This window comes from Rhododendron vialii, chromosome 4a (genome assembly GCF_030253575.1).
Source record: "Rhododendron vialii isolate Sample 1 chromosome 4a, ASM3025357v1".
Classification (NCBI taxonomy): Eukaryota; Viridiplantae; Streptophyta; class Magnoliopsida; order Ericales; family Ericaceae; genus Rhododendron; species Rhododendron vialii.
In genome coordinates, this window is record NC_080560.1 from 35244444 (window position 1) to 35267935 (window position 23492).

General features: G+C 38.7%; 1 protein-coding gene, 1 long non-coding RNA gene and 1 pseudogene across 3 annotated transcripts; 2 read left to right on the plus strand and 1 right to left on the minus strand.

Annotated features, from left to right (window-relative positions):
• The first annotated feature begins 613 nt into the window (after nt 1-613).
• Nucleotides 614-3531, plus strand: LOC131322137 (1-aminocyclopropane-1-carboxylate oxidase homolog 1-like). The gene is made up of 3 exons (XM_058353328.1): nt 614-2224; nt 2584-2905; nt 3070-3531. Exons 1-3 carry the CDS (start codon nt 1704-1706, stop codon nt 3319-3321), a joined length of 1095 nt encoding a protein of 364 aa, XP_058209311.1. The 5' UTR covers nt 614-1703; the 3' UTR covers nt 3322-3531.
• LOC131323946 (transcription factor EMB1444-like) lies at nt 2613-7529 on the minus strand (annotated as a pseudogene).
• Nucleotides 7530-8426: 897 nt separating this feature from the next.
• Nucleotides 8427-14921, plus strand: LOC131322138 (uncharacterized). Of its 2 annotated transcripts, XR_009198705.1 has the most exons (7): nt 8427-8725; nt 9581-9875; nt 10048-10359; nt 10469-11387; nt 11517-11579; nt 12537-12685; nt 13303-14046. It is a non-coding gene; the product is annotated as an uncharacterized LOC131322138 (long non-coding RNA). The 2 variants fall into 2 exon arrangements; XR_009198706.1 differs by lacking the exons at nt 9581-9875; nt 11517-11579; nt 12537-12685; nt 13303-14046 and adding an exon at nt 14319-14921 and having other exon boundaries at nt 8428-8721; nt 10246-10359.
• The last annotated feature ends 8571 nt before the right edge of the window (nt 14922-23492 follow it).

Genomic DNA, 23492 nt, shown 5'->3' on the forward strand with positions numbered 1-23492 from the left:
TATCATGTAGAAACTTTATATCTATCTCAAAACCAATTGACAATAAGTGAAGAGGTCCCAAATATTATTAAATGATCACACATTCTACTCTCAAGCAATGTGGTCCATTTCCTTAACACATAGCTCATTTGCTTTGACACATACAAGATCGAAATGCGTTTTTCCAATTTATTGATCAATAAGTTATTCCAACTACTATTCACTGTGTTTGCTTCATAGTTTTAGAGTGAAATTTTTGAGTTAAAATGTAAAAACATGTGATTGGATGCCTCATCTCAAAGATGAGTGGATCCCCCTCTTAGAAGGAAAAAAGAGTTTGTGCATCTCTCTCTCTCTCTCTCTCTCTCTCTCTCTCTGTGTGTGTGTGTGCAAAGCTTCCAAAAGAAACGAAATGACTCAAGAAAAAGAAGGTGAAAAAGAAAAAGCCATATCCGTTCCTCGCTCCAATTTGACCTGCGATTTGTTTCTTGCCGCTGACCTCAAGTTTGTTCGAAACCAGATTCGAAGGACATTCAAAATCAGATTTGGATAGTTGAATCTCTGTCCGTTTGTCATCTTCTCCAACTCAACGAATCTCTCATTTATTCATCTCGAAACTCAGAATATTGTTGCTGGAGTGATTTTGTGGAATTGTTAATCTACATTGTAGAATTTGAAATTGTATAGTGCACGGTGCAGGTGAAAAATTTGCTAATTTGGTATAGTGCACAGTGCAAATGAAATCGTAAATTATTTCTGATGTCAGTTGTTGGTATCAATTATGAAGTTAGGACCAAGCCTTCTCAATCGGTTGAAGGATTCACAAAAAATAAATAAAGAAAGATCCTGATTTTAAGTGTGAAAGTTCAGGGCCTTTGCTAACACTCTAAAATGGGTTTTGATCACTGTGAAAAAAGATGGTCCCCCTTTCCTTTGGAAGCTTCGCACAGAGAGAGATAGAGAGAGGAGTAGTACTGTGAGGTGAGGGGCCTGGCCTGAGAACAAGAGACAAATGAGTTGGTTGGTTGGGTGGGTGGGTCCCATGTGGGATGTTGTCATCTTTAAGGGTCTTTTAAGAGTGTTTTTATAACTCTCTTAAATAAAAGTTGAAGTAGAACGCAAGCTGATTCAGGACGTCTTGTAATTGGTTGGTATGCGGGTCGTGGCCTGCGATTTAGGAGTTCACTTGATTTCACCTAAGATCTCAAAGTTTGATTCCTCTTGCCAGCGACTCTTGAGCCACATCACTTCTATGCATAAGCGTGTGAAAATATTATTAGAGGGGGCTGCAAAGATTAGTTCAAGATTCACGTAAGCTGGGATTTTGAAAAAAAAAAAAAAGGTGTGATAATGAGATGATTACTGGTCCCAGTCCCATCCCTTCTTTGGGGAAAATTTTTCAGTGTGGAGCAGATATCACGTGGTGTCCGCTCGTGCATTCGAACCGTTTATTTTTTTTTGAACGGCTCAAATTTGGAGAGAGAAAATGAGAGAAAGTGTAGGGGTGAGAGGAGAGAGAGGGTTTCAATCCGAACCATCCAAAAGTGTATTGGGCAGTTCGAATGCGCCGAACTGGTACCACGTGGGATATACCCGCTCGGCACTGAAAAATCTCTCCTTCTTTGGACATAGTATATGGATATGATTACTACGCACTACACGTTTGCTTCCACTTATCTTTCTCTCTCTCTCTCTCTCAAAACACCATAGCACCCATTGCAACAATGGACGCCACAACGATCACAACACAACCCATAAACACCCAGTACGACTGGGCCAAACAAGTGAAAGAATTCGACGAGACCAAGGCCGGCGTCAAAGGACTCGTTGATGCCGGCATTAAGAAACTCCCCGAATTCTTCGTCTATCCTCCGGAGAGCCTAGAAAATCTGCCGCCCAAGTTCCCCCTCGAGCTCCCCACAGTGGACTTCAAGGGGGTGGAAGGCGGTAGAAGGCGGGAGGTGGTGGAGGGGATACGGGCGGCCGCGTCTGGGTGGGGTTTTTTCCGGATGGTGAACCACGGGGTGCCGAGTGCGGTCATGGAGGAGATGTTGGAGGCTACGAGGATGTTTCATGAGCAGAGGAGAGAGGACAAGATGGAGTACTATTCCGGGGATAGTAAACGGAGGGTGAGGTTTAATACAGGCGGCCGCATCCGAGTGGGGGTTTTTTCTTGGAGGGATATTTTGACTTGTGTTTTCCATGATGATTATCTTGACCCTCAAGCTATTCCTCTTGTTTGCAGGTGTGTGTATGTGTGTGTATATATATTTAGGTATATACAAACATACATATATGCATTAAAAGCAAAAGTTGACTTGGATAGGGATAACATTGTGTGGCTATATGTATGATTGGTTGAATATTAAGTAAATTCAAGAAAATAAGATAAAACTTTTAGAGACTCTCAGTGTAAATTTCAAGTCGTGCATATTAGAATATGTTTTGGTACTACTCTTCGTGAATTTTTCAAAACCCTTCAACCGAGTTTTTTTTTTGAGAAGTAGAACATCTTCTACTGGACTCGCCGATGTTGGTGTGAAATGATTTGAAACTGTTATTCGCTCTGCATAATCCCTAACACACCCGCTTAATTCTTTGCAGAAAAGAAGTGCAAGAGTATGTGAAATGCATGATAAAGCTAAGAGAGACAATGGCCGAGTTACTCTCAGAGGCTTTAGGGCTAAGTAGTGACTACCTTTCACGTATCGAATGTATGAAAAGTGAGGCATTGGCTTCTCTGTATTACCCGATTTGCCCGGAGCCGCACTTGACCTTGGGCACTCCAAAGCATACTGACACAACTTTTCTAACGTTGTTGCTGCAAGACCACATTGGTGGCCTCCAAATTCTTCACAAAAACCAGTGGGTGGATGTCCCTCCAGTTCCCGGCACCCTTATCGCAAACATTGGGGATCTCATGCAGGTACGTATATAAACACAAACATCCATTCTAGTAGATCAAATTTTCTATGCGCCAATCAGAAAACCCAAAATAGTATTGAGAAGCCAATAGTGGTTTCCTCCATCTGTTCAAGACCACTTGTTTTAGCTTCGATTTTCCCTTTTGTTTGACCCTGTTTTGTACAGATCATTTCAAATGACAAGTTCATAAGCGTGGAGCATAGAGTTTTGGCTCAACCATTTGGACCAAGGGTATCAGTTGCATGCTTCTTCAGTCCTAGCAGTAAGGCTGCAGATAAACACTTCGGACCCATAAAGGAGCTTTTATCGGAGGAAAGTCCTCAAATATACAGAGAGTTCCTGTGCAATGAATCTTTTACCTATTACACGATCAATGGACAAGATGTCGAATCTGCCTTTCCCCATTTTAAGCTATAAAGTGCCGGGTGCTGGTGTCGGTGCGGGCTGTTGAGGTTACTGAAAGTTATGTTGCTACTGCTTTTTTAACTTATTGGTCATTGTTTTTCTTGAGATGATGTTTACGTACGTAATTACTTATGTCTTATGCTGTTGTGTAGCACTTATCAAACGAATCCCTATTTGATCGATCGATGTGAATGAACTATATATAAGGAGCTATTTCCACTATTTTGATTTTGTTGAACCACTAAATACGAATATTGCAGTTCATATCAGTAGTCTGGTAATCTGTTCAGCCGAAACATTCAATTGTTAATTCTATAGATATCATGCTGCATATATAGCTTGCAGGTCAATGCAAGTCAGCACAGGGAGTGCCTCTATAGCCCAAATCTGCAAATATACTGCATTCTGGATGTAGGGCATCAAACGAGCCTAACTGACTAGTACTTTGGAGGTTTTAAGATCAATATCATTAGTCATAACTCATGCTTAAATAACCAAAATTGAGATCGGAAAAACAGGCACCTTTGATAGAGATCAGAATGTTTTTTCTTGGAGATGGAAAATTCGACTTAATCCATGTAGATAGATGCCTTTATCTATTTGGCACATTGGAATTAACAATCAAATGTGTCTTTGCTCCAATCACCATGAAAGCGTCATACAAAGGATAGATTGAATTTTTTCTATGATCAAATCCAAATCACCAAATCATCTAGTAAAATGAGAATGATGCATCTTGTTATTCGTTGGACAGAGATCTAATTATGCAATTTTTTGGATTTTTTAAAATTTGTGTAGAGAAAATGCCCCGAGCCTATGTTCGAGTACCATGCGCTACAGCGCTAAACATTAGCCATAGTCAAAGTCCTTGATGAAGCAATTTGGACATTTATGTATGCAAACAACAAAAAGAATAGGATAACTATCAATATGAAAAGTTGCATCAGTGAATTTACACACATGATTTAATTGTTTGTAAAAAATGATTTTCAATTACCAAGCCTATCAAAAATTGATCTAAGAGGACAAACAAGGTCAAAATAATCTGAGGTACACAACAGCAGAAAAGAGAAGCCAAATCTTTACAGCACTATAGACTTATATAGGTGTGACTAAAACTCCAAATATCTTCAGGATCCACATGGAAGCCTCTACCTCCTGCGCTTGATTTGATTTTCCGTTCAGTACTAGTCATAGCTACTAAACTAGTTGTCTTGGGTTGCAATATCTGTACAAGTGCCCCTGCAATTATCATACAATTGGAAACCTTGTTTACACATATTAGTGAAAGGAATTTGCAATAAATTCTTTACTGGAAAGTATGACGTGCGGCGTTATATTGCTCAAATGATGTCCAACAAACATCAAGAATTTTGCTTGCAGATTCTGTTATATAAGAAAACATTCCAAAAACTGAAATAGCTGAATATTCTGGTCTTTACAACCTTTAGCTTGTCTTGAATCCAAGGGGAGCTTCCCCATTTTGATCTCAGGGATATGCTCTAATTGGAACAAGTTCATATTTCATATGATTACAACATGTTGAAGCAGACATCAATGCATGACGTGGATTACAAAGAAAAAAACCAACCAAATTCGTTCATTCATAATTCAGTTATCTATGTTTAGACCCTAAAAGTGCAACCTTTGTTTCTTTGGTAGGCTATAGATACCCATCCAAAACTAGGATTGTACCTCAACCACAAAACTCATTTGGTTTGTTTTCCCAAAAGCTTCCGCTACACCCCTCATTCAGGTTGGCCACTTTCCTCGCACAACATCTGTATGGATCCAGCAGAAATATTACTCCACATCTCGAATCAGAAATACTACACAGGATTTGCTCTGAGATGCTGCTCACTCGAAAGCCACATCTCTTATAGGCATTTTACTTTTCTCATATTTAATCCAAGAACTTAATGTGTATTTGACGTGACCATACCTCAATCAGCATTTGCCCATTCATGTTAATGTTCTCTACCATCATGGGGCAAACTTTTAGGTGACTTCCCACTTCAATTGCCCCTAGCTTGAACCCTGATCATATCCGTGCCATCCTCCTAAACTTGTTCCTTTGTTGCGCAACTGCAGAATCAACAATACAAGGCAATTTATCAGGAAAATCATGACTGAAGATAGTAGGTCGAATCACAGTTTCTTACTTGGGGAGACTAGTCAAGTTCAATGTCTGATATCAAATTCTCTGGTCTGAACATGTTCTAGTGAAAACAAGGCTCAAAAAGGAAGAAACATTATATATGTCCATGAACGACACTGCCTTGCCTTCGACTAGTAAAAGCTGAATTCAACAACTCGCAAAAAGCATGTTCAAAATTAAAAGCCTTGGAGGAAGCACACAAAATAATTTGGGTTCCCAGCAACAATTCTTATATTCCAACATATTTGTCCTGACGAATTTCTATCAATTACCAACTGCGGGCGTGCTCGGCATGGGTACTCTTAAACAAATGCAATTGGTGTTCAACTGAAAACATAGGTTGCCAACAAAAGGAATGCCGAACCTTACCTTTGACTCTAGGCATTTACTTAGTTTGTTAGCATGCTTAGTGATGCTTTGCATGAAGAGCATATGCTTGATTGTGCGCTCTAGAAGTAAATCGATACTCCACTGTAAATATCCAAAGAGTCAGCACAGTAAATGTTAAAGACACGGAGATAATAAACACAACACACAAATCAAGATGTGAAAAAGAATGATGCCAAGGACCTTTGATCCATTGGGCACAAGCTCTCTCAGCTCTTTAATACAAGTACAATCTTGGATCAATTGTCTGTCCCCCCTTGGCCTCGGCCTACCATTTTCACCAGGTCTAGTCCTCTTCTTATTGACCTTTGCTGGTTCTTGTGACTATCCAGGCAGTCCAGCAGCTCACTAAATGCACTATGACTCCTTTATGAAAAGCCCATCGAAGAGCTCACACAACATGACTTAGAGCCCAAGCAGTGCAACGTGTCCTTTTCTACAAAAGATTGGTCATATGAATACCCAATTGCACTAGTAGTAACCTTATCACACAGGTTGGCTGTGGCATTTTTTCAGAAGTCAAATAGGGCCTTTGGCAAACTATATAATGTATTTTCAGTTCTATCATCACTTGCACTACGGACAACTTTAGCCACCACTGCTTCTAGAAGATGCTCTAATCCAGTTTTTGTTGTCAATAGGCTACTACAATCCCTTCCCTCTGTTCGCTAGGGCCTATGGGTATAGTATTAGAAATACCCGTGAATGCGAACCAGTTAACATGTCCATGTGGCAGAACCATGTGTATGCACAGAGTGTAACTACAAAGATTGCATAACAACAATATCTTGAGATCATAACTCAATTAGAGAAATAAGGAGCTCTTTCCTAACATGCACGCACGCACACACACAATTGTAGGATACCTCATCATATCATAGGATCTCTACACAAAAAGGATACGGATCAAATACTTATAGTTTTTGAAGGAGACAATATAAATTGTAGGATTGTAGGTTTTTAACAACTATGCTCATATCACTATCGAGCTCTCTCGTGAGAGAACCGACCACAACCATAGATCCCACAGCTAATCAATACAGGGCAATAAGACTTCCAAATTCACATATGGACACTTATCCAAACACCTAGAGATATTCCATAGAGGTACATCTTGAGAAAGGAAAAATTATAGTTTTGGTGGCAATAACAAGAATTGCAAAAAGAAATAAAAATCCAAGTATCGAAAGAGAAGATAGACCTGAATTAAATTGGATAACATGAACTGATAAAATCGATAGCCTCAATCGTACACAATCCAGACAAAAATTGAGCTTTTTCATACCCAAAAATGTGAGGTCAGAATCAATTGATGCCCGTTTGTGAATGAAGATTCAGAGAAATAAATATGTATACATAGCCACAGAAAGAGAGAGTAGAGAAATCTTGGGGGAAATGGGGATGACGACTGGGGTTCGGTAAGAATTACTTCTCACCGCAAAGAATTACTCTTGGACGTGAAGAATTACTCGGACTGCAAAGAATTACTCATGGCCACGAAGAATTACATCTTGGCCGAGAAAATAACAAATGGTCACAAATAATTACCCTTTGCAGCAAAAGAATTACTTCTGGCTGCTGAGAATTACGTGCCGCAAAGAATTACTCCCGGTCGCTGAGAATTACGTACATCTGGCCTTGAAGAAGAGTTGGTGTTCTGTAAGAGCATCCACATTGTTATAAGTAAATTGGTATGGATAAGCAAACTTAACAACAATGCTAAAAAAATACCTCACATTGTAATAATCAAAGTTACAAGTCTTTTAGCAAATAACCAAATTCCACTCATTCCATACCAAATTTAACAACTTTTACCAATAACCAAAACTCAATAATCAAACCCAATAACCAAATTCAAAACTAAAAAACTAAAAAATACCCCACATTAGAATCGTCTCATCGAGAAGAATAATTTGGTGTGGTCGGATGCATGATTAGAACTCGTTTGTAATTGGACATAGGTGCATTGCGTATTGTGGGGATTTTTTTTTATAGGGATGCAAAAATAACCAATGTGGAGGTAAAGTTTGTTAAGTTTGATTATGCACTAAATGGATAATCAAATGCTGACATGGCACATTTTGGTTATTGATTTTGATTATTTCCATTGCGGATGCTCTAAGAAACTCGCATATAACAGACGCGAGCTTTGTCTAAACGGCATCGACGTGGTTCCATTAAAAGCTCGCATCTTGAACACCTGAGGTATCTCAAAAACGACATCGTCCGTGCTCGTTGGTACTTCTCATGGTCCACCTGAGAAAGTTGTTGGAAAACAAGAATTTGTCAAATTGTGAGCGCATTTCGATTTCTCTCTATGATCAAAGTTGTTCATGTTGAAGAGCTTGCTTCTACAATAAATCTTGTCAAATATCATTTGAATCGAATACTGATTCATACATAATCGAAGACAATATGGGCGAATTTTGTTTTTGTGAAAATAGATTTGTTACACCGTATCAAATCCGTTGCGTCAAACGACTTTGAAAGCTTGCAGCATTGGATCTGCAATGTGAATTCGTCAAATTGTGATCTCATTTCGATTGATCTCCATGATCGCAATCGTTCAAGTTTTAGAGCTTGTGAAGAAGATTAACAACGTCAAATGTCATTTGAATCGATTACTGAATGATATATGATCGGAGATGGTCAAAGTGTTTTTTATGAAAATAGATTTTGATACGTAGTATCAAACCCATTATAGCAAAGAATAAATTCACTCCGACGAATCGACGTCCCCGACGAGAGAGAGAGAGAGAGAGAGAGAGAGAGAGAATGTGGTTTTGGGGTAAGTTAGAGAACATGTGGTTGTTCAGCAGAGAAGCACCTACTCGGCTGCTCACTACTCCATTGTAAGTTCGTAACAGGTCCGTTAATTTCGATTTTGTATAGCTTTCATTGTTCTTGGCAAAAACAAAAACTGCTCACTACTCCATTGCTAGTTTGGAAGCTATTTTGTTTATATGGGATTTCATTGTCTCACTTGAATTTTACCTTAATATGTTGATGATCTTTTGTACACCTATTAATCTGCGACAACAAGAAATTTAATTCTTGCTCCATTGCATGTTCAAATTGAGGTGATTGTCAACTACTTTGCGTGTATTACTTTACGAGTTGTTGCGAGCACTGATTTTTGCCAGGGATTTATGTTCTTGCTCCATTGCCAAGTACTCCGTGTGTATTACTGTACGAGCTCTTGCAAGCATTTTGGTTCTTAGAATGTAAGAGATTGCTTTCAGTTTGGACTTCATCCCTTGAAGATAACTTAATTGATATGGACAAAAAAATACAGAAGAACAGAGGGAGAGTAGAGCCTTCACTTTTTGAAGCTCGTTAAAGTTCAAACCAAGCTGGATTTAGCTACTACTGGCTCGTCTGGCTTATGATAAATGTAAAATTCAAACTACTCGAGATCAGCTCGTGTTCGGCTAAATCGGCTCAATTAAAGCCCTTTTGACATTGGCTCGTCGCATAAACAAGCTACGCTTGAACATATTTTTGGAGTTTGTAATGCTCTCAAACCTAAACCAGACTAACTAGGAAACATGAATGATAAACAAATTAAAAAACATGAATAATAGCATAGAAAACATGGTAACATGATATTATCCCAATACTATTCTAACAGTAGCCGGTGGAATGATATGAACTTTTGTTACATGTGGTGTCGGTGGAAGTTTCCTGTTGAAGGCATGGGGAACAATGGTGAAAGCGGTGGTAGAGAAGTCGGTTGTCCTGTTGAAGGCATGGGGAACAATGGTGGAAGCGGTGGTAGAGAAGTCGGTTGTCACTGAATACAATAGAGGACTGGGTTGGGCCAACCTATGGTGTACCAGTTGTTATGCCAATGGCAGTGCCGGGCAGCTAAGTTGGTATGGAAGAACTGCTGCGCCGCAGGAAATCCTTCTCTATACAAGTTCTCGGACAAGGTTTTTGAACTGAACTTCGATAGGCGAGAGGTGTATTTGGTCAAGTTCTAACATTTGAAGACTTGCAGGAAAATAATTTTTTGGAGCAGGTTATTGCTCTTTAAAGATATATTGTTCTGTTGATTAATGGCGTGATTACTTCCCTCAAAAGGATTCTATTTACAAGACAATTAAACAAATATGATCATAGGAATTTTCCACTTGCTGGTTATTGCTAGGTTACCTCTCTATTCATTATCTATTTCACATGTAATATTACAGCTACTGGAAGCGATTGTCATGCTGGGTTTTTTCCCCTTGACTTCTGCCTAGGCCCGTATTGATGAAGATATATGCTTTGCTGTATGCTGTTATTTCTATTATCTATGCACTTCTTTCCTTTCTCTGGGAAAAAAAGGAAGAAAGAAGAGAAGTTATACTGTTGCTGCCATGTTTATGTTATTTGATATGTTTTTGCAGACTCTAGATAAGTTAAAAACACTTTAAGAATTCAACACGATGGAGAATACAATTGCACTAGCAAATAAGAGGAGGAGGATCATTCTGCCTCCATCTAAAATCCCTCTAATTAAGGTGAGTCACTTTCTCTTTGCCTTACATACCTTTTTTGTTCAATTTACGAATTTTAGTTGGTATTTCATTTGAGAAATTTTAAATTGCTCACAATTTTGTTCAATTTCAGGTTTCAAAAGGTTTTTAACTTTTGAATTTAGTTTGCTGATAAAGATCTTATTCTATTTATTTGAAACTGTAAGTGTGGAAACTGGAAAGGCACAGAGTTGCATGGAGGACCGAATCAGTAACTTGCCAGATGGAGTTCCTGTTTCCATTGTGTCTCAACTTGAACAAGAAGCAAGCATTAGTGTCCTGTCCCGTCGACGGATAGATTTGTGAAGATTCAGTCGTAGTTTGAAGTTGAAATTTCGTGATGGGTTGTGGTTGGACTTTGGAGAGGAGTCATTTGGTTTTAGATGCAGGGAGTTTGTTGAGTGGGTTAATTGCCTCTTGAAGTTGCATCGTGGTGAAATGACATATATATTGAGCTTTGGATTTTGTTTGAACAACAAAAGCTTCAGAGTGATATTGACGGTTGGATCGCCTTTGCTTTTCGAAAGAGGGTTAAAAAGCTCAAGTTGAACTTTGCCTGTAATTGGACGAATGTGAATTGGAATTACCCTCTCACTGCCGAGATTCTTCACGGTTGCAGTCTTGATTCCCCAACTTCCCTCTACCTGTGCCATGTAGATGTGACGGAAGAAGTTCCCTATTACTATCTGTCCGTTTGCCCATCTCTTGAAGAGTTATCTATATTACCTAACAAATGTTTGGTGAATTTTTCGGTTTCTGGTCCATCACTCAAGCTAAGACACTTGGAGATACAAGACACATGGAATCTGGAAAAACTCGATATTTGTGACTCAAATCTGGTGTCATTCACATACACTGGACAGAAGACCAGCATTTTCTTAAAAGATACACCGCTTCTTGTTAAGGCTTCTTTTGGTTGTTATGCTTGTACTATAGTTAAGAACTTCATCCATGGATCAAGCTATCTCTAGCAACTTGAGATGCTTGTATTGGGCTTCGGTTGCCAGTGTAAGGTTAGCTTGTTGATCCAAGTTGTGTTTGTTGGCATTTTGTTAGTAGTTTTTTTTTTTTCCTGCTCTTCTTCTTATTATCTCACTGTCTATATCTCTTATTGACTTTGCTTTTGGTTATACTGTCTCCAGACTCCTCCTTTGTGGTTGCCTACTATAAGGGTGTCTCTTTTATTGAGTCGACTTAAGATTGAGGTGAATATTCTTTCCTAAGGCCAATTGTTTTCAGATCAGATGAATTTTTATTGACAATTTTTAACGACAATTTTTAACCATGCATATGACACATCATGAATGCATTGCAGTGCAGGCACACATACAGTCTTTTTGTGTGTGTGTGTGTGCGTGTGTGTGTACACATGTGAGACTAGCAGGAGTTTAGTATCTCTTACTCAGAGTCTTTATGCCTTGGGCTCTTGCAATGCTCATACCTGAATCTGAGACATCAGTCCTCTCATCTAAAATGGAAATAGGAAAACCTTCATCTAAATAGGAATTTTGAAAACCTTTTAAAATCTCAATTCGCAGATGTGACTTTGTGTATAGGAGAGAGCTGATTCATGTTTAGATGTACATAGGTGAATGTATTGAGTAATCGTTGAGTTGCAAAACTTATAGCCAATCGTGCACACCCATGCTAGTAGTATATGTAATAACTACAAATCTGGTTGTGTGAAGGTGTTGTGCTTGTCTCACGCATATCGATCTGTTGGATCTCTATTTAGTTGGATCATTGTAAAATCCTAACTTTTAAAATTCTTGTCACGTGTTCCGAATAAGAACTCAATACTTCAATTTAATTCTAATAGAAGTTAGACTATGCGAAGGGAATCGTGGTCTGGATAAACCTGTGAATCCCGATTTAATTTTGTAATTACCAGGGGACAATTGAGTTACATCTGATACATGGTACGAGTTACCCGAAGTCGGGATTTTTCCTTAAAAGTCGGACACCACCACGATAGTCCTCATATTTTTATTAGTCTATGTTGAATTTATGAGAATTTTCCCAGACTGGAATTTGGACGCGATCGGACAGAAGTCATGACAATTAGATACACAATGCCACGTGTCTCGTGATTCAAATGGAATGACACATGGGTGGTGATTCAGCATAAGCTTCTAATATGTGATAGCTATGATATATTCTAGGGAATTTAAGGGAACTAAAGACAAAAAAAAAGAAGGGAAAGCACAAAGTGAAAGAAGAAGCGGCAGCATGACTCCTGTTCCTCCAACCTCTCACGCCGACTGCCAACTTCCGTTCATATTTCATCGGAATCTCTATCCTCTTTCTCACGGTAAACTTCATTTCTCAGTCCCTAGTTTACATAAGAGTGGGAATATATATATATATATATATATATATATATATATATATATATATATATGTGTGTGTGTGTGTGTGTGTGTGTGTGTAGCGTAACCCATAACTATTTGCGTCTCAAAATTAGAATTATTATTTCCGGAACAGGGACTTGTTGCTAGGGTTCGGACTAACAACAAATTAAACCCCAAATGAGAGTCTTAGAAACTTGAATTGAACTTCTCGGTTGCTTATTGGAACAGCACCTGCGAACTCCCGAACCAAACCCAGTGATCTGATTGGATTGTTCAATTTGGGTCTTGAAATATCTATACTTTTAGCCTCTGAGTTATGGAAAATATGTAGTGTAGCCAATTGGAATTCTATGATCGCCCAACTCTGCAAATTGTGTCTGCTCAGTCCCCAAACCTTCATAAACTCCTTTTGCCTATATGGTGATTTTGGAGTAACCCTCAATTGAGGTCCTAAAAGGTCATATTCCGACCTCACAGGCTAGTATGTACTATTACGGGTCCTACAAGGGTGTACTAATTTAGACAAATTACTGAGCAATATTTGTGGGTTAGTGATAATCAGTGCATTTCTACTTAGGTACCAGTTCAATGGAGTAGGTACCAGTTCAATGAAGTATCTCGCATACGTGATGAATTAAGCATTTCTTAAAGGTGAGTTGCGCATACCTTAGTTACATTTATTTTCTAAATTTTTCGAATAAAATGCCATTGCTTGATTTTACTGGAAAATATGGAATTTGAGCTTTTTACTTGGTTGAATTGATGATGATAAATGGGAAATACATGCGATGGCTTGTTTATAAATTTTATATGTTACGGTTAAATCTAAACCATGGCAATATGTTTTGGAAACTTGAATTTTATTGGCTGCTAGTACATGCTTGTGATAATATGATTCATTCGAACGGTGTCCCGAGCGCTAGGGAACGGGTAAAGATACTAGTGGCGTGAAGTAATAAGGTAGGAGATGCAGCCAGGCATCACCGGATAATGATATCTTACCACTCTTCAATGGGGTCGCTCCCCAACCGACTGGCAAAAATACCGTTGAATGCTATTATCGCTCAAAAGTGCAAAAGTTGAAAGAGAAATGAAATGAAAAGGGTCCATCTCTTGGACCAAAGAAATGAGCTTACGGGCTATAATGCATGTACTGGATGTTCAATGAAATATTTGGATTGTTGCTTTGAACTGTTTTATAATGTGGGGTATTTTCATGGTCAAACTTGTAAATTTGGTATACGTTTCTCACCCGAGCTTCGACTTATGAAAACCTTTTCCAATTTTTCAGGTTAAGGTAGATAGCAAGTTATGGACTAAGTTGTGGACTGAATGGGGTGCTAGAATAACGGTGGAGAATCATGTGTAGTCTAATGGTTTGTAATTATTATGTTTGTACACTTAGAAACTCTGGGATTATGTTATTTATTTTATGCTACCGCATACTTTGCTTATATGGTTTAAAATGACAATGATGCGAGAAATCCCTAAACTAGAATATGAGCAGGCCTTGGGCGGCTTAACACCCGCTTGACCGGTCACGACTTTCAAGGTAGGTTTTGGGTCATGACAATCATATTTTTCCTCTTGCAGTTTCGGAGCTTCCCCACAAGAGAAGAAAGGAAGGTGTGATGGCCTAAACGACCGCATAAATGCCTCAAGATGGTTGAATTGATTACAATTGTTGGATGCAAAGCTGAGCTGCAGATTGCCTCGTATTTACTATCTGTCACTTGGGAAGATAATCATTGATCCGCATGAGCTAGAGAAACGGTTTCGTGAAGATCCTGATAAGCTACAAGCGGCTGGAAACCGTGTGAGGCAGCACTTGGAAACAAGATTACCTATAGGGAGAGAACTAGTGGTGCTCTAAAACATTTGTGAACTTTCCTGGCCCTGGTTTGGTTGAATAATTGGTCCTCAACCACACTGTTCTCCCGTTTGTTATTTTTGTGGTTCTCCCTTGGTTGGTATTAACCCGAATACTGAACTTGGGTTAAAGGTTTTTTATGATCGTGTCCTTTTTTTAAACTTGTAATATAAGATGAATGCCAAGCCTACGATGAACAGATGTAGTTCAACATATTGGCAGGTGGAATCATCTTATCTATTGTACATACAAAGAGGCTCGATTGGTTTTCGGTCCTCTTTTTTTGGTCACCCAGAAATTTTAATGCCCATCGGTTCTGTTTTATATTTCCTTGGCTTTTTTGTGGCTATATATGTGGGTTTTTGGCTTAAATTGGAGGGCTTCGTCATTTCTTTGCGTCTTCAGCTTTTTCCAGAAGTCTCGAGTTCTTCATCGCTTTCCCAATTCATCAGAGCTTCTTCCGTCTTGTGTTTTGCAAATGAGCAAGGAAGACGCATCTGTTAGGAAAGGTGCCACTTAACCCTTACCTATACTCTGAACAGTTTTTTTCCCCTGCAATTATATCTGAATTTGCTCCAACTATGTAGCATAGATGCAGACGCAGACGCGGCGGGGACAAAGACAAGAATAGAGGACATGAATATTCTCAAAAAATGGGGACACAGGTACTTCAAGGACACTTTTTTTTTTTTTTTTTTAAGTAACTCTTTGAGTTATGCAAACCTAGTAAATATTTACATTAGGATTCCTATTGAATGCATTACTGACCGAAGGTGTATGGTATGCACATATACACGCTTTATATTACACTTTTGGCCTGTTCAAAAAAAAAAAAAATTACACTTTTGGCACAGTTCTTTTGAAATCATAACTATTTCATCATGAAAAAACTTTTAAAATTTAGAAAAATCACCCTACTGTGTCCAATGTGTGTCCCCGGTCCACCATAAGAAAATATTAAGATTTCATGGATCGGCCAAGCGGCGTGTCCTCAAATTGTACGACACAAATACGGCGATCTCAGGAGTGTCCAAGTAAATTTCAGTTTTTTGTTTTGATTTTCTAGGAGAACCTCACAAAGTATAGTACATACTAGCGAGTAGCACCGGTGGACTGGAAAAATACACTGATGAGGAAGGCGCATCACGACCACACCAACTGGGCAATTGCGTTCGAGGAGAAAAGATTATCAACTTTAACCAGTGATACTTCATCAACTACGACGATCAATGTCTGAAGACAACTACCCAGCTGATACTAATCATCTTATCATTATTTGCTTGAAGGCGCGCAATTTTGCTCGAGCCTTCTTTTGCAATTGTCTAATATTGTACCAACCGGAAATTGAACCGGAACAAAATTAGAAGGGTTGGGTACCGGTTATAGGGAAATCCGGCGTGCACTTACTGGTACGGTATGTGATTCAAAACCTCGAATTTCATGCTTCAGAGTGCACTGAGAGCAGCCTCTTGTGACCTATCACGAGGAAATCTTGGTGGTATCATAACGTTGAACAACCTCATTAAACACGTTGAGCCAATATGTAGACCACACAACCTCATCAAATCTTGGTTGTACATTGGTTGATGAAATTGAATTTAGTGCAATTAAACACGTTGAGGCCGGCTTGTTTGTCTTCTTTTTTTTTTTAACACATATATAGGTAGACAAACTCATTGATTTTGCAATTGCAATTCTTGGAATTTTCTTCAAATTATCGCTACGTCCTTTCGAATCGTACGCTTCCCGCTATGTAGTTTCAACGCAATGTAACAAATTGATAAGTGCCAAAATATACGTATTTTGGCCCTCCAATATACATTTATTAGTCTTTTATATTTGTTAACTGGTTTTTATTATGTGTTTTTATGTTTATAGGTTGCTTGAGCCCGTTATCCGAGACTTTGGATAAAAAGAAGATTTTAAAGAAGTTTTGGGTCAAAGTGCGAAGTGCTTTGAAATTTTGAATGGTTAATTCGATATTAGACAAAGTCCAAGAGCCACTATGTAATTAAGGCTTTCAATCCCTATAAAACCAACATTATTACCCTACTGTTTTTGGGGTCGGCAGCTTTGGCAAAAAAAAGGGTTTCGGACGAAACAAGAAAAAAACAAAGAACGGGGCCGTTGACTGCCGAGTTCCGAATATTGGCTAAATTTTGAAGCAAAAGTTAGATGATTCGTAAACACCCTTCCCGATATCGGATTGAGGTGATTTTTTACAGGGACTATAAACGAAGTATTTTGAACAAAATGAGCGGCTCCGATTATCTTTGCGAGACCCGAAACGGGCGCAAAACTGATCTGTGCACGGCTGCTGTGCAGCCTTTGCTGTGCAAGCAGACTTTCTGATTGTTAGGTTTCTTGCTTCAGTTGTTTTTCCTTTCAAGTTTTAAAGTTTTGTTCAATTACTCGTACTTCGGTAACTCGTATTGATTTTCGTTCTTTATTAAAGTTGTTCATTGGTTCTTGTTTAATTTTGGATCTCTTGTTTATTTTCAGTATCGAGTAATAGAAGCATGTTTCAAATTAGGATTTTTTCTGTTTTATGTGCAATGATTAGTGAGTAGTCGTTTAGGTAGGGTCGCGGGGTGATTAGCACACCGTAGCCAATCCGGTTACTGCTTCTATTTTAAAACATTGAAAAAGATAATTTTAGATTGGAAAAATACTTCCCGCAGACGAATTCAGGCATTGTCGGAGCCTATGTAAACGGATTCTCCGCTGCGCATGGGTGAACGGCGACCATAGGGTCTCGCATCTTGCGGGGTATCTTTTTCAATCCAAAGTTGAACGTTTTAAAGAACACCGAATGAAGCAGGTTAATCCGGACTGGTTACGAGTGTTATGAACCTTGACCATACCTCTTTTTAATTATCTGAAAAGTTTAGTTATTTCTTAGTTTTAGTTAATCTCAACAAAACGACAAGGGGTGGCTACCTAAGAGCCAGTTTAAATAAGTAACAATCCGAGTTTTTAGTCAGCACACATCACCGTCTCTGTGGATTCGATTCCGGACTTGCCGGATATTGTGCTACGTCGGTCTTCGCCCTACGCTTGGGGCAACCCATTAATTTAGGATTAGGAAATTGTCAAGCACAAATACGACATTGTAGGCTTAAGTTTGCAGGTAATTGCCCTAACGTATGAATAGAAGTAATCCTGGTGTCACTTGAGGCTTACGCGGTGGTTGTTTTTCGCGAAAAAAGGGGTAAAATTCCTATTTTTCCACCGTTGCGTATGGTCCCTGTGCTCTTCATTTCATTTTCCAGGCATCGCTCTAACACGTTTCATCCGATGCCTTCGCCATTCGAACAGCGCGGGGTGGCAGGGGGACATTGACACTCAACTCGAATATCACCAAAGTGCAAGGATTAGAATGTTCAAATCATCGACTGCTCAATTGTGAATTGTTATAGAAAGAATCTAATACTTCCTCCGTCCTTTATTTAGAGTTTAGTATTTTATTTTAAGCTGTTCTTTAATAAGTATTTATTTTGTAAAGTTAGTAGGTAAAAGTTAGTGCATTGTCTATTTTGTCCTTAAAAGTAGATTCCATTTTAAAAAGTTAATGAGTAAAAGTGTAATGATGATGGGTAAGTAAGAAAAGTGGAGGAAAAAGTGCTTATCCAAAAAAAAAAATAGAGGAAAAAGTTAATGTGAAATGTATAATGGAGATATCTTTTTAATAAGTCAAGACACTTAAAAATGGATGGAGGGAGTATTGTTATGGTTCTATTCCACCAATTTATAGTACTTTGAATACTTTCTTTATCGAGATAAAAATAGATTTTGATTCGGTTTAAAAATAGTGTGATGCGAGTATATTTTCAACGTAATTTATTTTTCAACGCGTCAAGGATCAATACAATTGTCATATCTTTCGATGTCTAAGCAATTTTGGGATCCAAACTACTTGGGTTAAAAAGTAGTCTAGACAAAAATTTTGATGATTCAAACCACGTCCAAATCGGAGATTGGAAATGTCTGTTGCAAGACTGCAAGAGTTGGCCATTTGTGAGCTGTACAGGATGCGCCCAAGGCGCATAGAATTGAGCCTGAGGAGCATTAAAAGTACACAATATGTCAAACTTTGTGGGCTTATCTCGAACACTCCCAAACTCCGAATTGTGCCTGGTTTGAAACGTTAAAAAACTTGTTGAATCTACTTTCTAACTAAAGTAGTTCCAAACCTAATTTATTGTACATAATATGATATGACAATTTACTCTCAGTTGGTCGAAAAACAAAATATTTCGGTAAAAGTCTCACATTTCCCTCATTTCAAATCGGATAAAGGCCTATTATATATTGATAAAGAGGATTTTCAAAATACTAGAAAAAATTTGGAATCCAGCCATAAAAATAATAAACTTTGTTTTATGAAAAAGGGAGAGATAGCAGGCCATTACAAAGATCATTTGAGTACTAGCTACCACTCCTCCACTACCAAAACCATCGCCCTAAAACCATCTGTCCACCACCGTCACGGCGTCACTTCACCATCTACACCACCACTGGCCACTACTTTACCACGACCAATACAAAGATCATTGGAGTATTGCACAAATTGGTTTTCGGGCGCATCCTCTGAAGTTCAAAAAACACCAAAACTTTGCGATTCAACATGTCAAATTGTCATGTAAGTTTCCAAAAAAATTTGACATCTTCAAATTTGAAGCTAGGGTTGGAGATGCTTTTAGAATCAATTTTTTGGACATAAAATTGGATTTCGCTATCATAGATATTGACCAAAGATAAAACCAAATATCATTATGTACCATTTTCAGCTAACCAAAGATAAAATTGTATTTCACGCTTATATACTTCATATTACTCTGGTATCCAAGCGATGTGTGATGTGAGACTTCGCTTCACACTGAGCCTGTTGGCCGGAGATGTGGCTGGTGTAGCTTTTGCCAGGGGTTCATCCGAATCATCCCCCTAGTTATTCGCTGTTTTAATGATTGCGTTGTTGAAAAAGCTGATGGTCGGTTTCTGCTTTCTAGAAACAGTTCGTGAAAGTCCACGAAAGTGTCAATTTAGACGGGGAGAAAGAAGGTGCTTCTTTGATGCCCCAGACAAAGACAACAAATTGAAATTCCAGAGGTGAAGGTGAAGATCTAAATACAAGTGAGCTTGGGCTAAATTAGGTTGAATATTTCTTATTTTATTGTACTCATTAAGGTATTTGTGGGTGGAAATTGTCGTGCCCTATGAAGTAGGTATTATTGAGGACGAATCACGTGTGTATATATTGTATCTATTTTTGTGCGTGTTTTTTTTGGCACACTTCCGTCACGGGTGGGATCGAAATAATCACATCAGTTCATCTTAGGAGTGCTCACCAGCCCGCCCAACCCAACCCCTTTTTTAGGGTTTTCGATATGCATTTAGGCCAATCGGGTTGGTTTGGGTTGAGTTTTTAAGCTCGTTTAGTTAATGGGATGGGTTTGAAAAAATCTCTTAAAATCAAACCCGACCCATATAAAATAATCACAATCAAGTGCATTACATATTTAGATTATGAAAAAAATAAAAAAATAAAAAAATATACTACCACACGTATATACACAGTACCTTTTTTTTAATGCATACATATACATATATTCCTTGGTATTCGTATAATCATAATTATACTTGGGTACTATACTTCAGAAAAATAAACGAACTAGTTGATCGAGCTTGGGAAATGAAATTTAAGGGGGCCAGATTTGAAAATATTAAATGAAGCCCGATTATTAATTAATAGGTTGGGTTTGGGTGTGCCCAAGTTTCTTTATTATCTAGTATAAGTCCGGCCCGAGATATGTGCAGCCCTATTTTATCCCACATCGCTCATATAAGTCGTCAAAGATTGGCTAATATACTGTAGAAGTTACTCCACCTATTCTCAATTGATTTTAATTTGAAGCGGTCGAAAAACAATTTAGGCAGGGAGAAGGATGGTCCTTCTCTGATGTCCTAGACAAAGACAACAAAACGATCGAATTGTTGGAATTCCAGGCCGGGGTGGTTGTTGTTTTGAATTCTTGGTTGCAGCATCTGTATCAAATTTTAATATCTGCTGGTTGTGTGATGTTACAGCTGGAAACAGCATTTGGCATGATTATACTGACCATCTCTTTTCTTTCTAATAAAAAATAGTACTATACTCCATCTGGTCCTAATTTATTTCTTCAATTTAGAAAAATTATTTGGTGATCTTGAGTCACTGCCACGTGATGTCCCAACATCCCTACCTTCATTGCGCATTTCTGTAGGGCCCAGTACTAATTGTATGGACCTAACATATAAGTGTAATCACTCGTTCAAAAAAAATTATTTGTTGGTTTTGAGGCACTGACACGTGGTGCCTAGCTAGGGCTGTAAATGTACCGAGCAGGTCACGAGCTCAAACTTGAGTTTTTGGCTTGTTTAGTAAACGAGACTAGTGGAAGCTGAGCTCGAGCTCGAGTTTTCAGTTTGTTTAGTAAACGAGCCGAGCTCTACTCAGTTCGGCTCGTTTGACAAAGGCTTGGCTTGTTAAGGGAGGCCCGGCTCGATTAAAGAGGCTATTTTAGTAAATGATTACGCTTGACTTTTTAAGGGCTCGACTCATTAAGGCTCGAGCCACGCTCAAACTCGACTCGTTTATAGCCCTGGTGGTGCCCCAACACTACTAAATACTCTAACTGTTGAGGGCAGCACGTGGCGGTGCCCCAACACCCCAACTACTCCAATTCTTATTAGCCTTACATATTAGACTTCGATAAGATCTTGTAGCATTTTGGGCTGGAATAGGAGGTCGAACTACAGTGGGGCATGCAACATTTCTTATTCCCAACTAAATATAGATTTCCGTCATCTTTCGTCATCGCTAAATTCAAAGCCTAAATAGTACTCAGATCAATATTCATGTTGAAATTACTATATAGTTTGAAAATAATATGTTCTGCACAAAAATCTGGGTTGTTGCATATATAGTCAATCAGATTTTAATTAAGGACCGCAATGCTCTAGAAGTACGGGCTGGTGAAGTCTCGGGTTATTGAACGGCTCGGATTGCGCAGTATTGCACAACTGCAGTGCAACCCTGCTGTGATTTCTTCTGTGTTGACAATAAAGTCGTACTAGTCTATTCTTACTCAATTTGTTGTTCTTTGTTGTTGGTTTCATGATTAAAGTAAAAATTGTACGGAGTACTACTTTAGAGGAAGAATTGAATATCGCAAGTCCAAGTGGTGATCAGAGCATATATATCTAGGCCAGCTGGCTGCATGTGAAATATTATAGACGGTATGTGATTATTTTGTCGTGTGATGAACTAATAAGTCACATAATTTGCACGCGAGAGTAAAAACGTCTTTTTGAAATACATTCTAATTAAAAAGAGGAATGGAATGCACATCTTGTTGTTCAGTTTGGGCAACATGGCAACTGTTGGGAAATCGAATCCCCAAGACCCAGTAGTGACGCGTACAGATTAGACAACAAAAATTGTAAAACCCTATAAAGAGGAATTAGGGTTCTACCTCAACTCCCTGCGACACGAACGCTGGTTGAACTTGTTATAGCACGTCTTGCTATAAACCACGAATACTGCTCGACCGTACCTTACGATCTTCTATCGTATTCCCTGCACGTCTAGAACACGAACCAAGTGTGAACTCTTTCGTGATCTGTTTGCTCTCTCTAAGCCTGCCTCTATTTACTGAATTTCAGAAAAACATTGATCCTGACCTAAAGAGCATAACGTGTATATATAGGGCTACGATAGGGACCTAAGGAGTAATAAGTCTGGGCTCTTAGTGTAAATAAGAAAACTTAATCCCACCAGGATTCTATTTCTTATTTCACTAATTATAATTCACCCCACTACAGAATTATAATTGCACTCCCCTCCTTATCTCAATTATATTACGAGCTCCATGATATTAAATACTTATTAATCTCCCCACGTTAAGATTACAGATACCCCCGTTGATTAAAATAAATTACTAACAGCAACATTGACCAAGCGTTTGGTGGGCAGGCAAGCAGGAGAAGAACAGATCGATTTGATATACTACTACTTTAGAGAATGTAAAGTGAAATAGAATTGAAAATCCGTTGTTTGGTTGCTAGTAAACGAGAGAACGAAATTGACTTGTACTCCCATTCCCATGCATCATGCTGTTCTTTAACCGACTAGTAATTATTTTGAATGAAATGAACTAACTTGATTGTGCAGTACAAGTGGTGGGGGCGGTGGATGGTGGTCCCGGGTCCGTCCGGATCCCATGAAAATCTTCACGCCAGCTTCACAGAGAGAATTTCATAGAGGATCAAGTGATTGTAGCGGTAACGGTGGTGCCTGACGGTGGTTAATTATATAATTAATTCATAATAAGCTAAAGAGAGTGTCATTTAATAATACGATATTACTAATATGTACGTTTTATTGAATGGGCAGGTGGAATCATCTAATATATATTTATTGTACATATGAAGAGGCGGGGTGTTCTTCGATTGGTATTCGGTCCTCTTCTTTTGGACACCCTGAAATTATTTTATGCCCCTTGGATCTGTTTTATATTTCCATGGCTTATGTGCGCTTTTTGTCGGTTTTATTGTCTTGGCTATGTGAGTTTTTGGTAAAATTGGAGAGCTTCGTTATGTCTTGCGTCTTCAGCTTATCCCAGAAGGCTCGAGTTCTTCATGGCTTTCCCAATTTATCAGAGCTTCTTCTGTCTTGTGCATGCTTTGTAAGTGTAACTGAGCAAATGAGACAAATCAGCTGAGGGAGCATGGCCATCATTGACTGTCCACACCGCAACTACAATAGCTAGCAAAGTGAATTGATATGAATGGAAGTTCTTGGTGCTCGGCTGTCATGGTGGACCTGGCAATTTTAATTTATTACAACCACGCGGTAC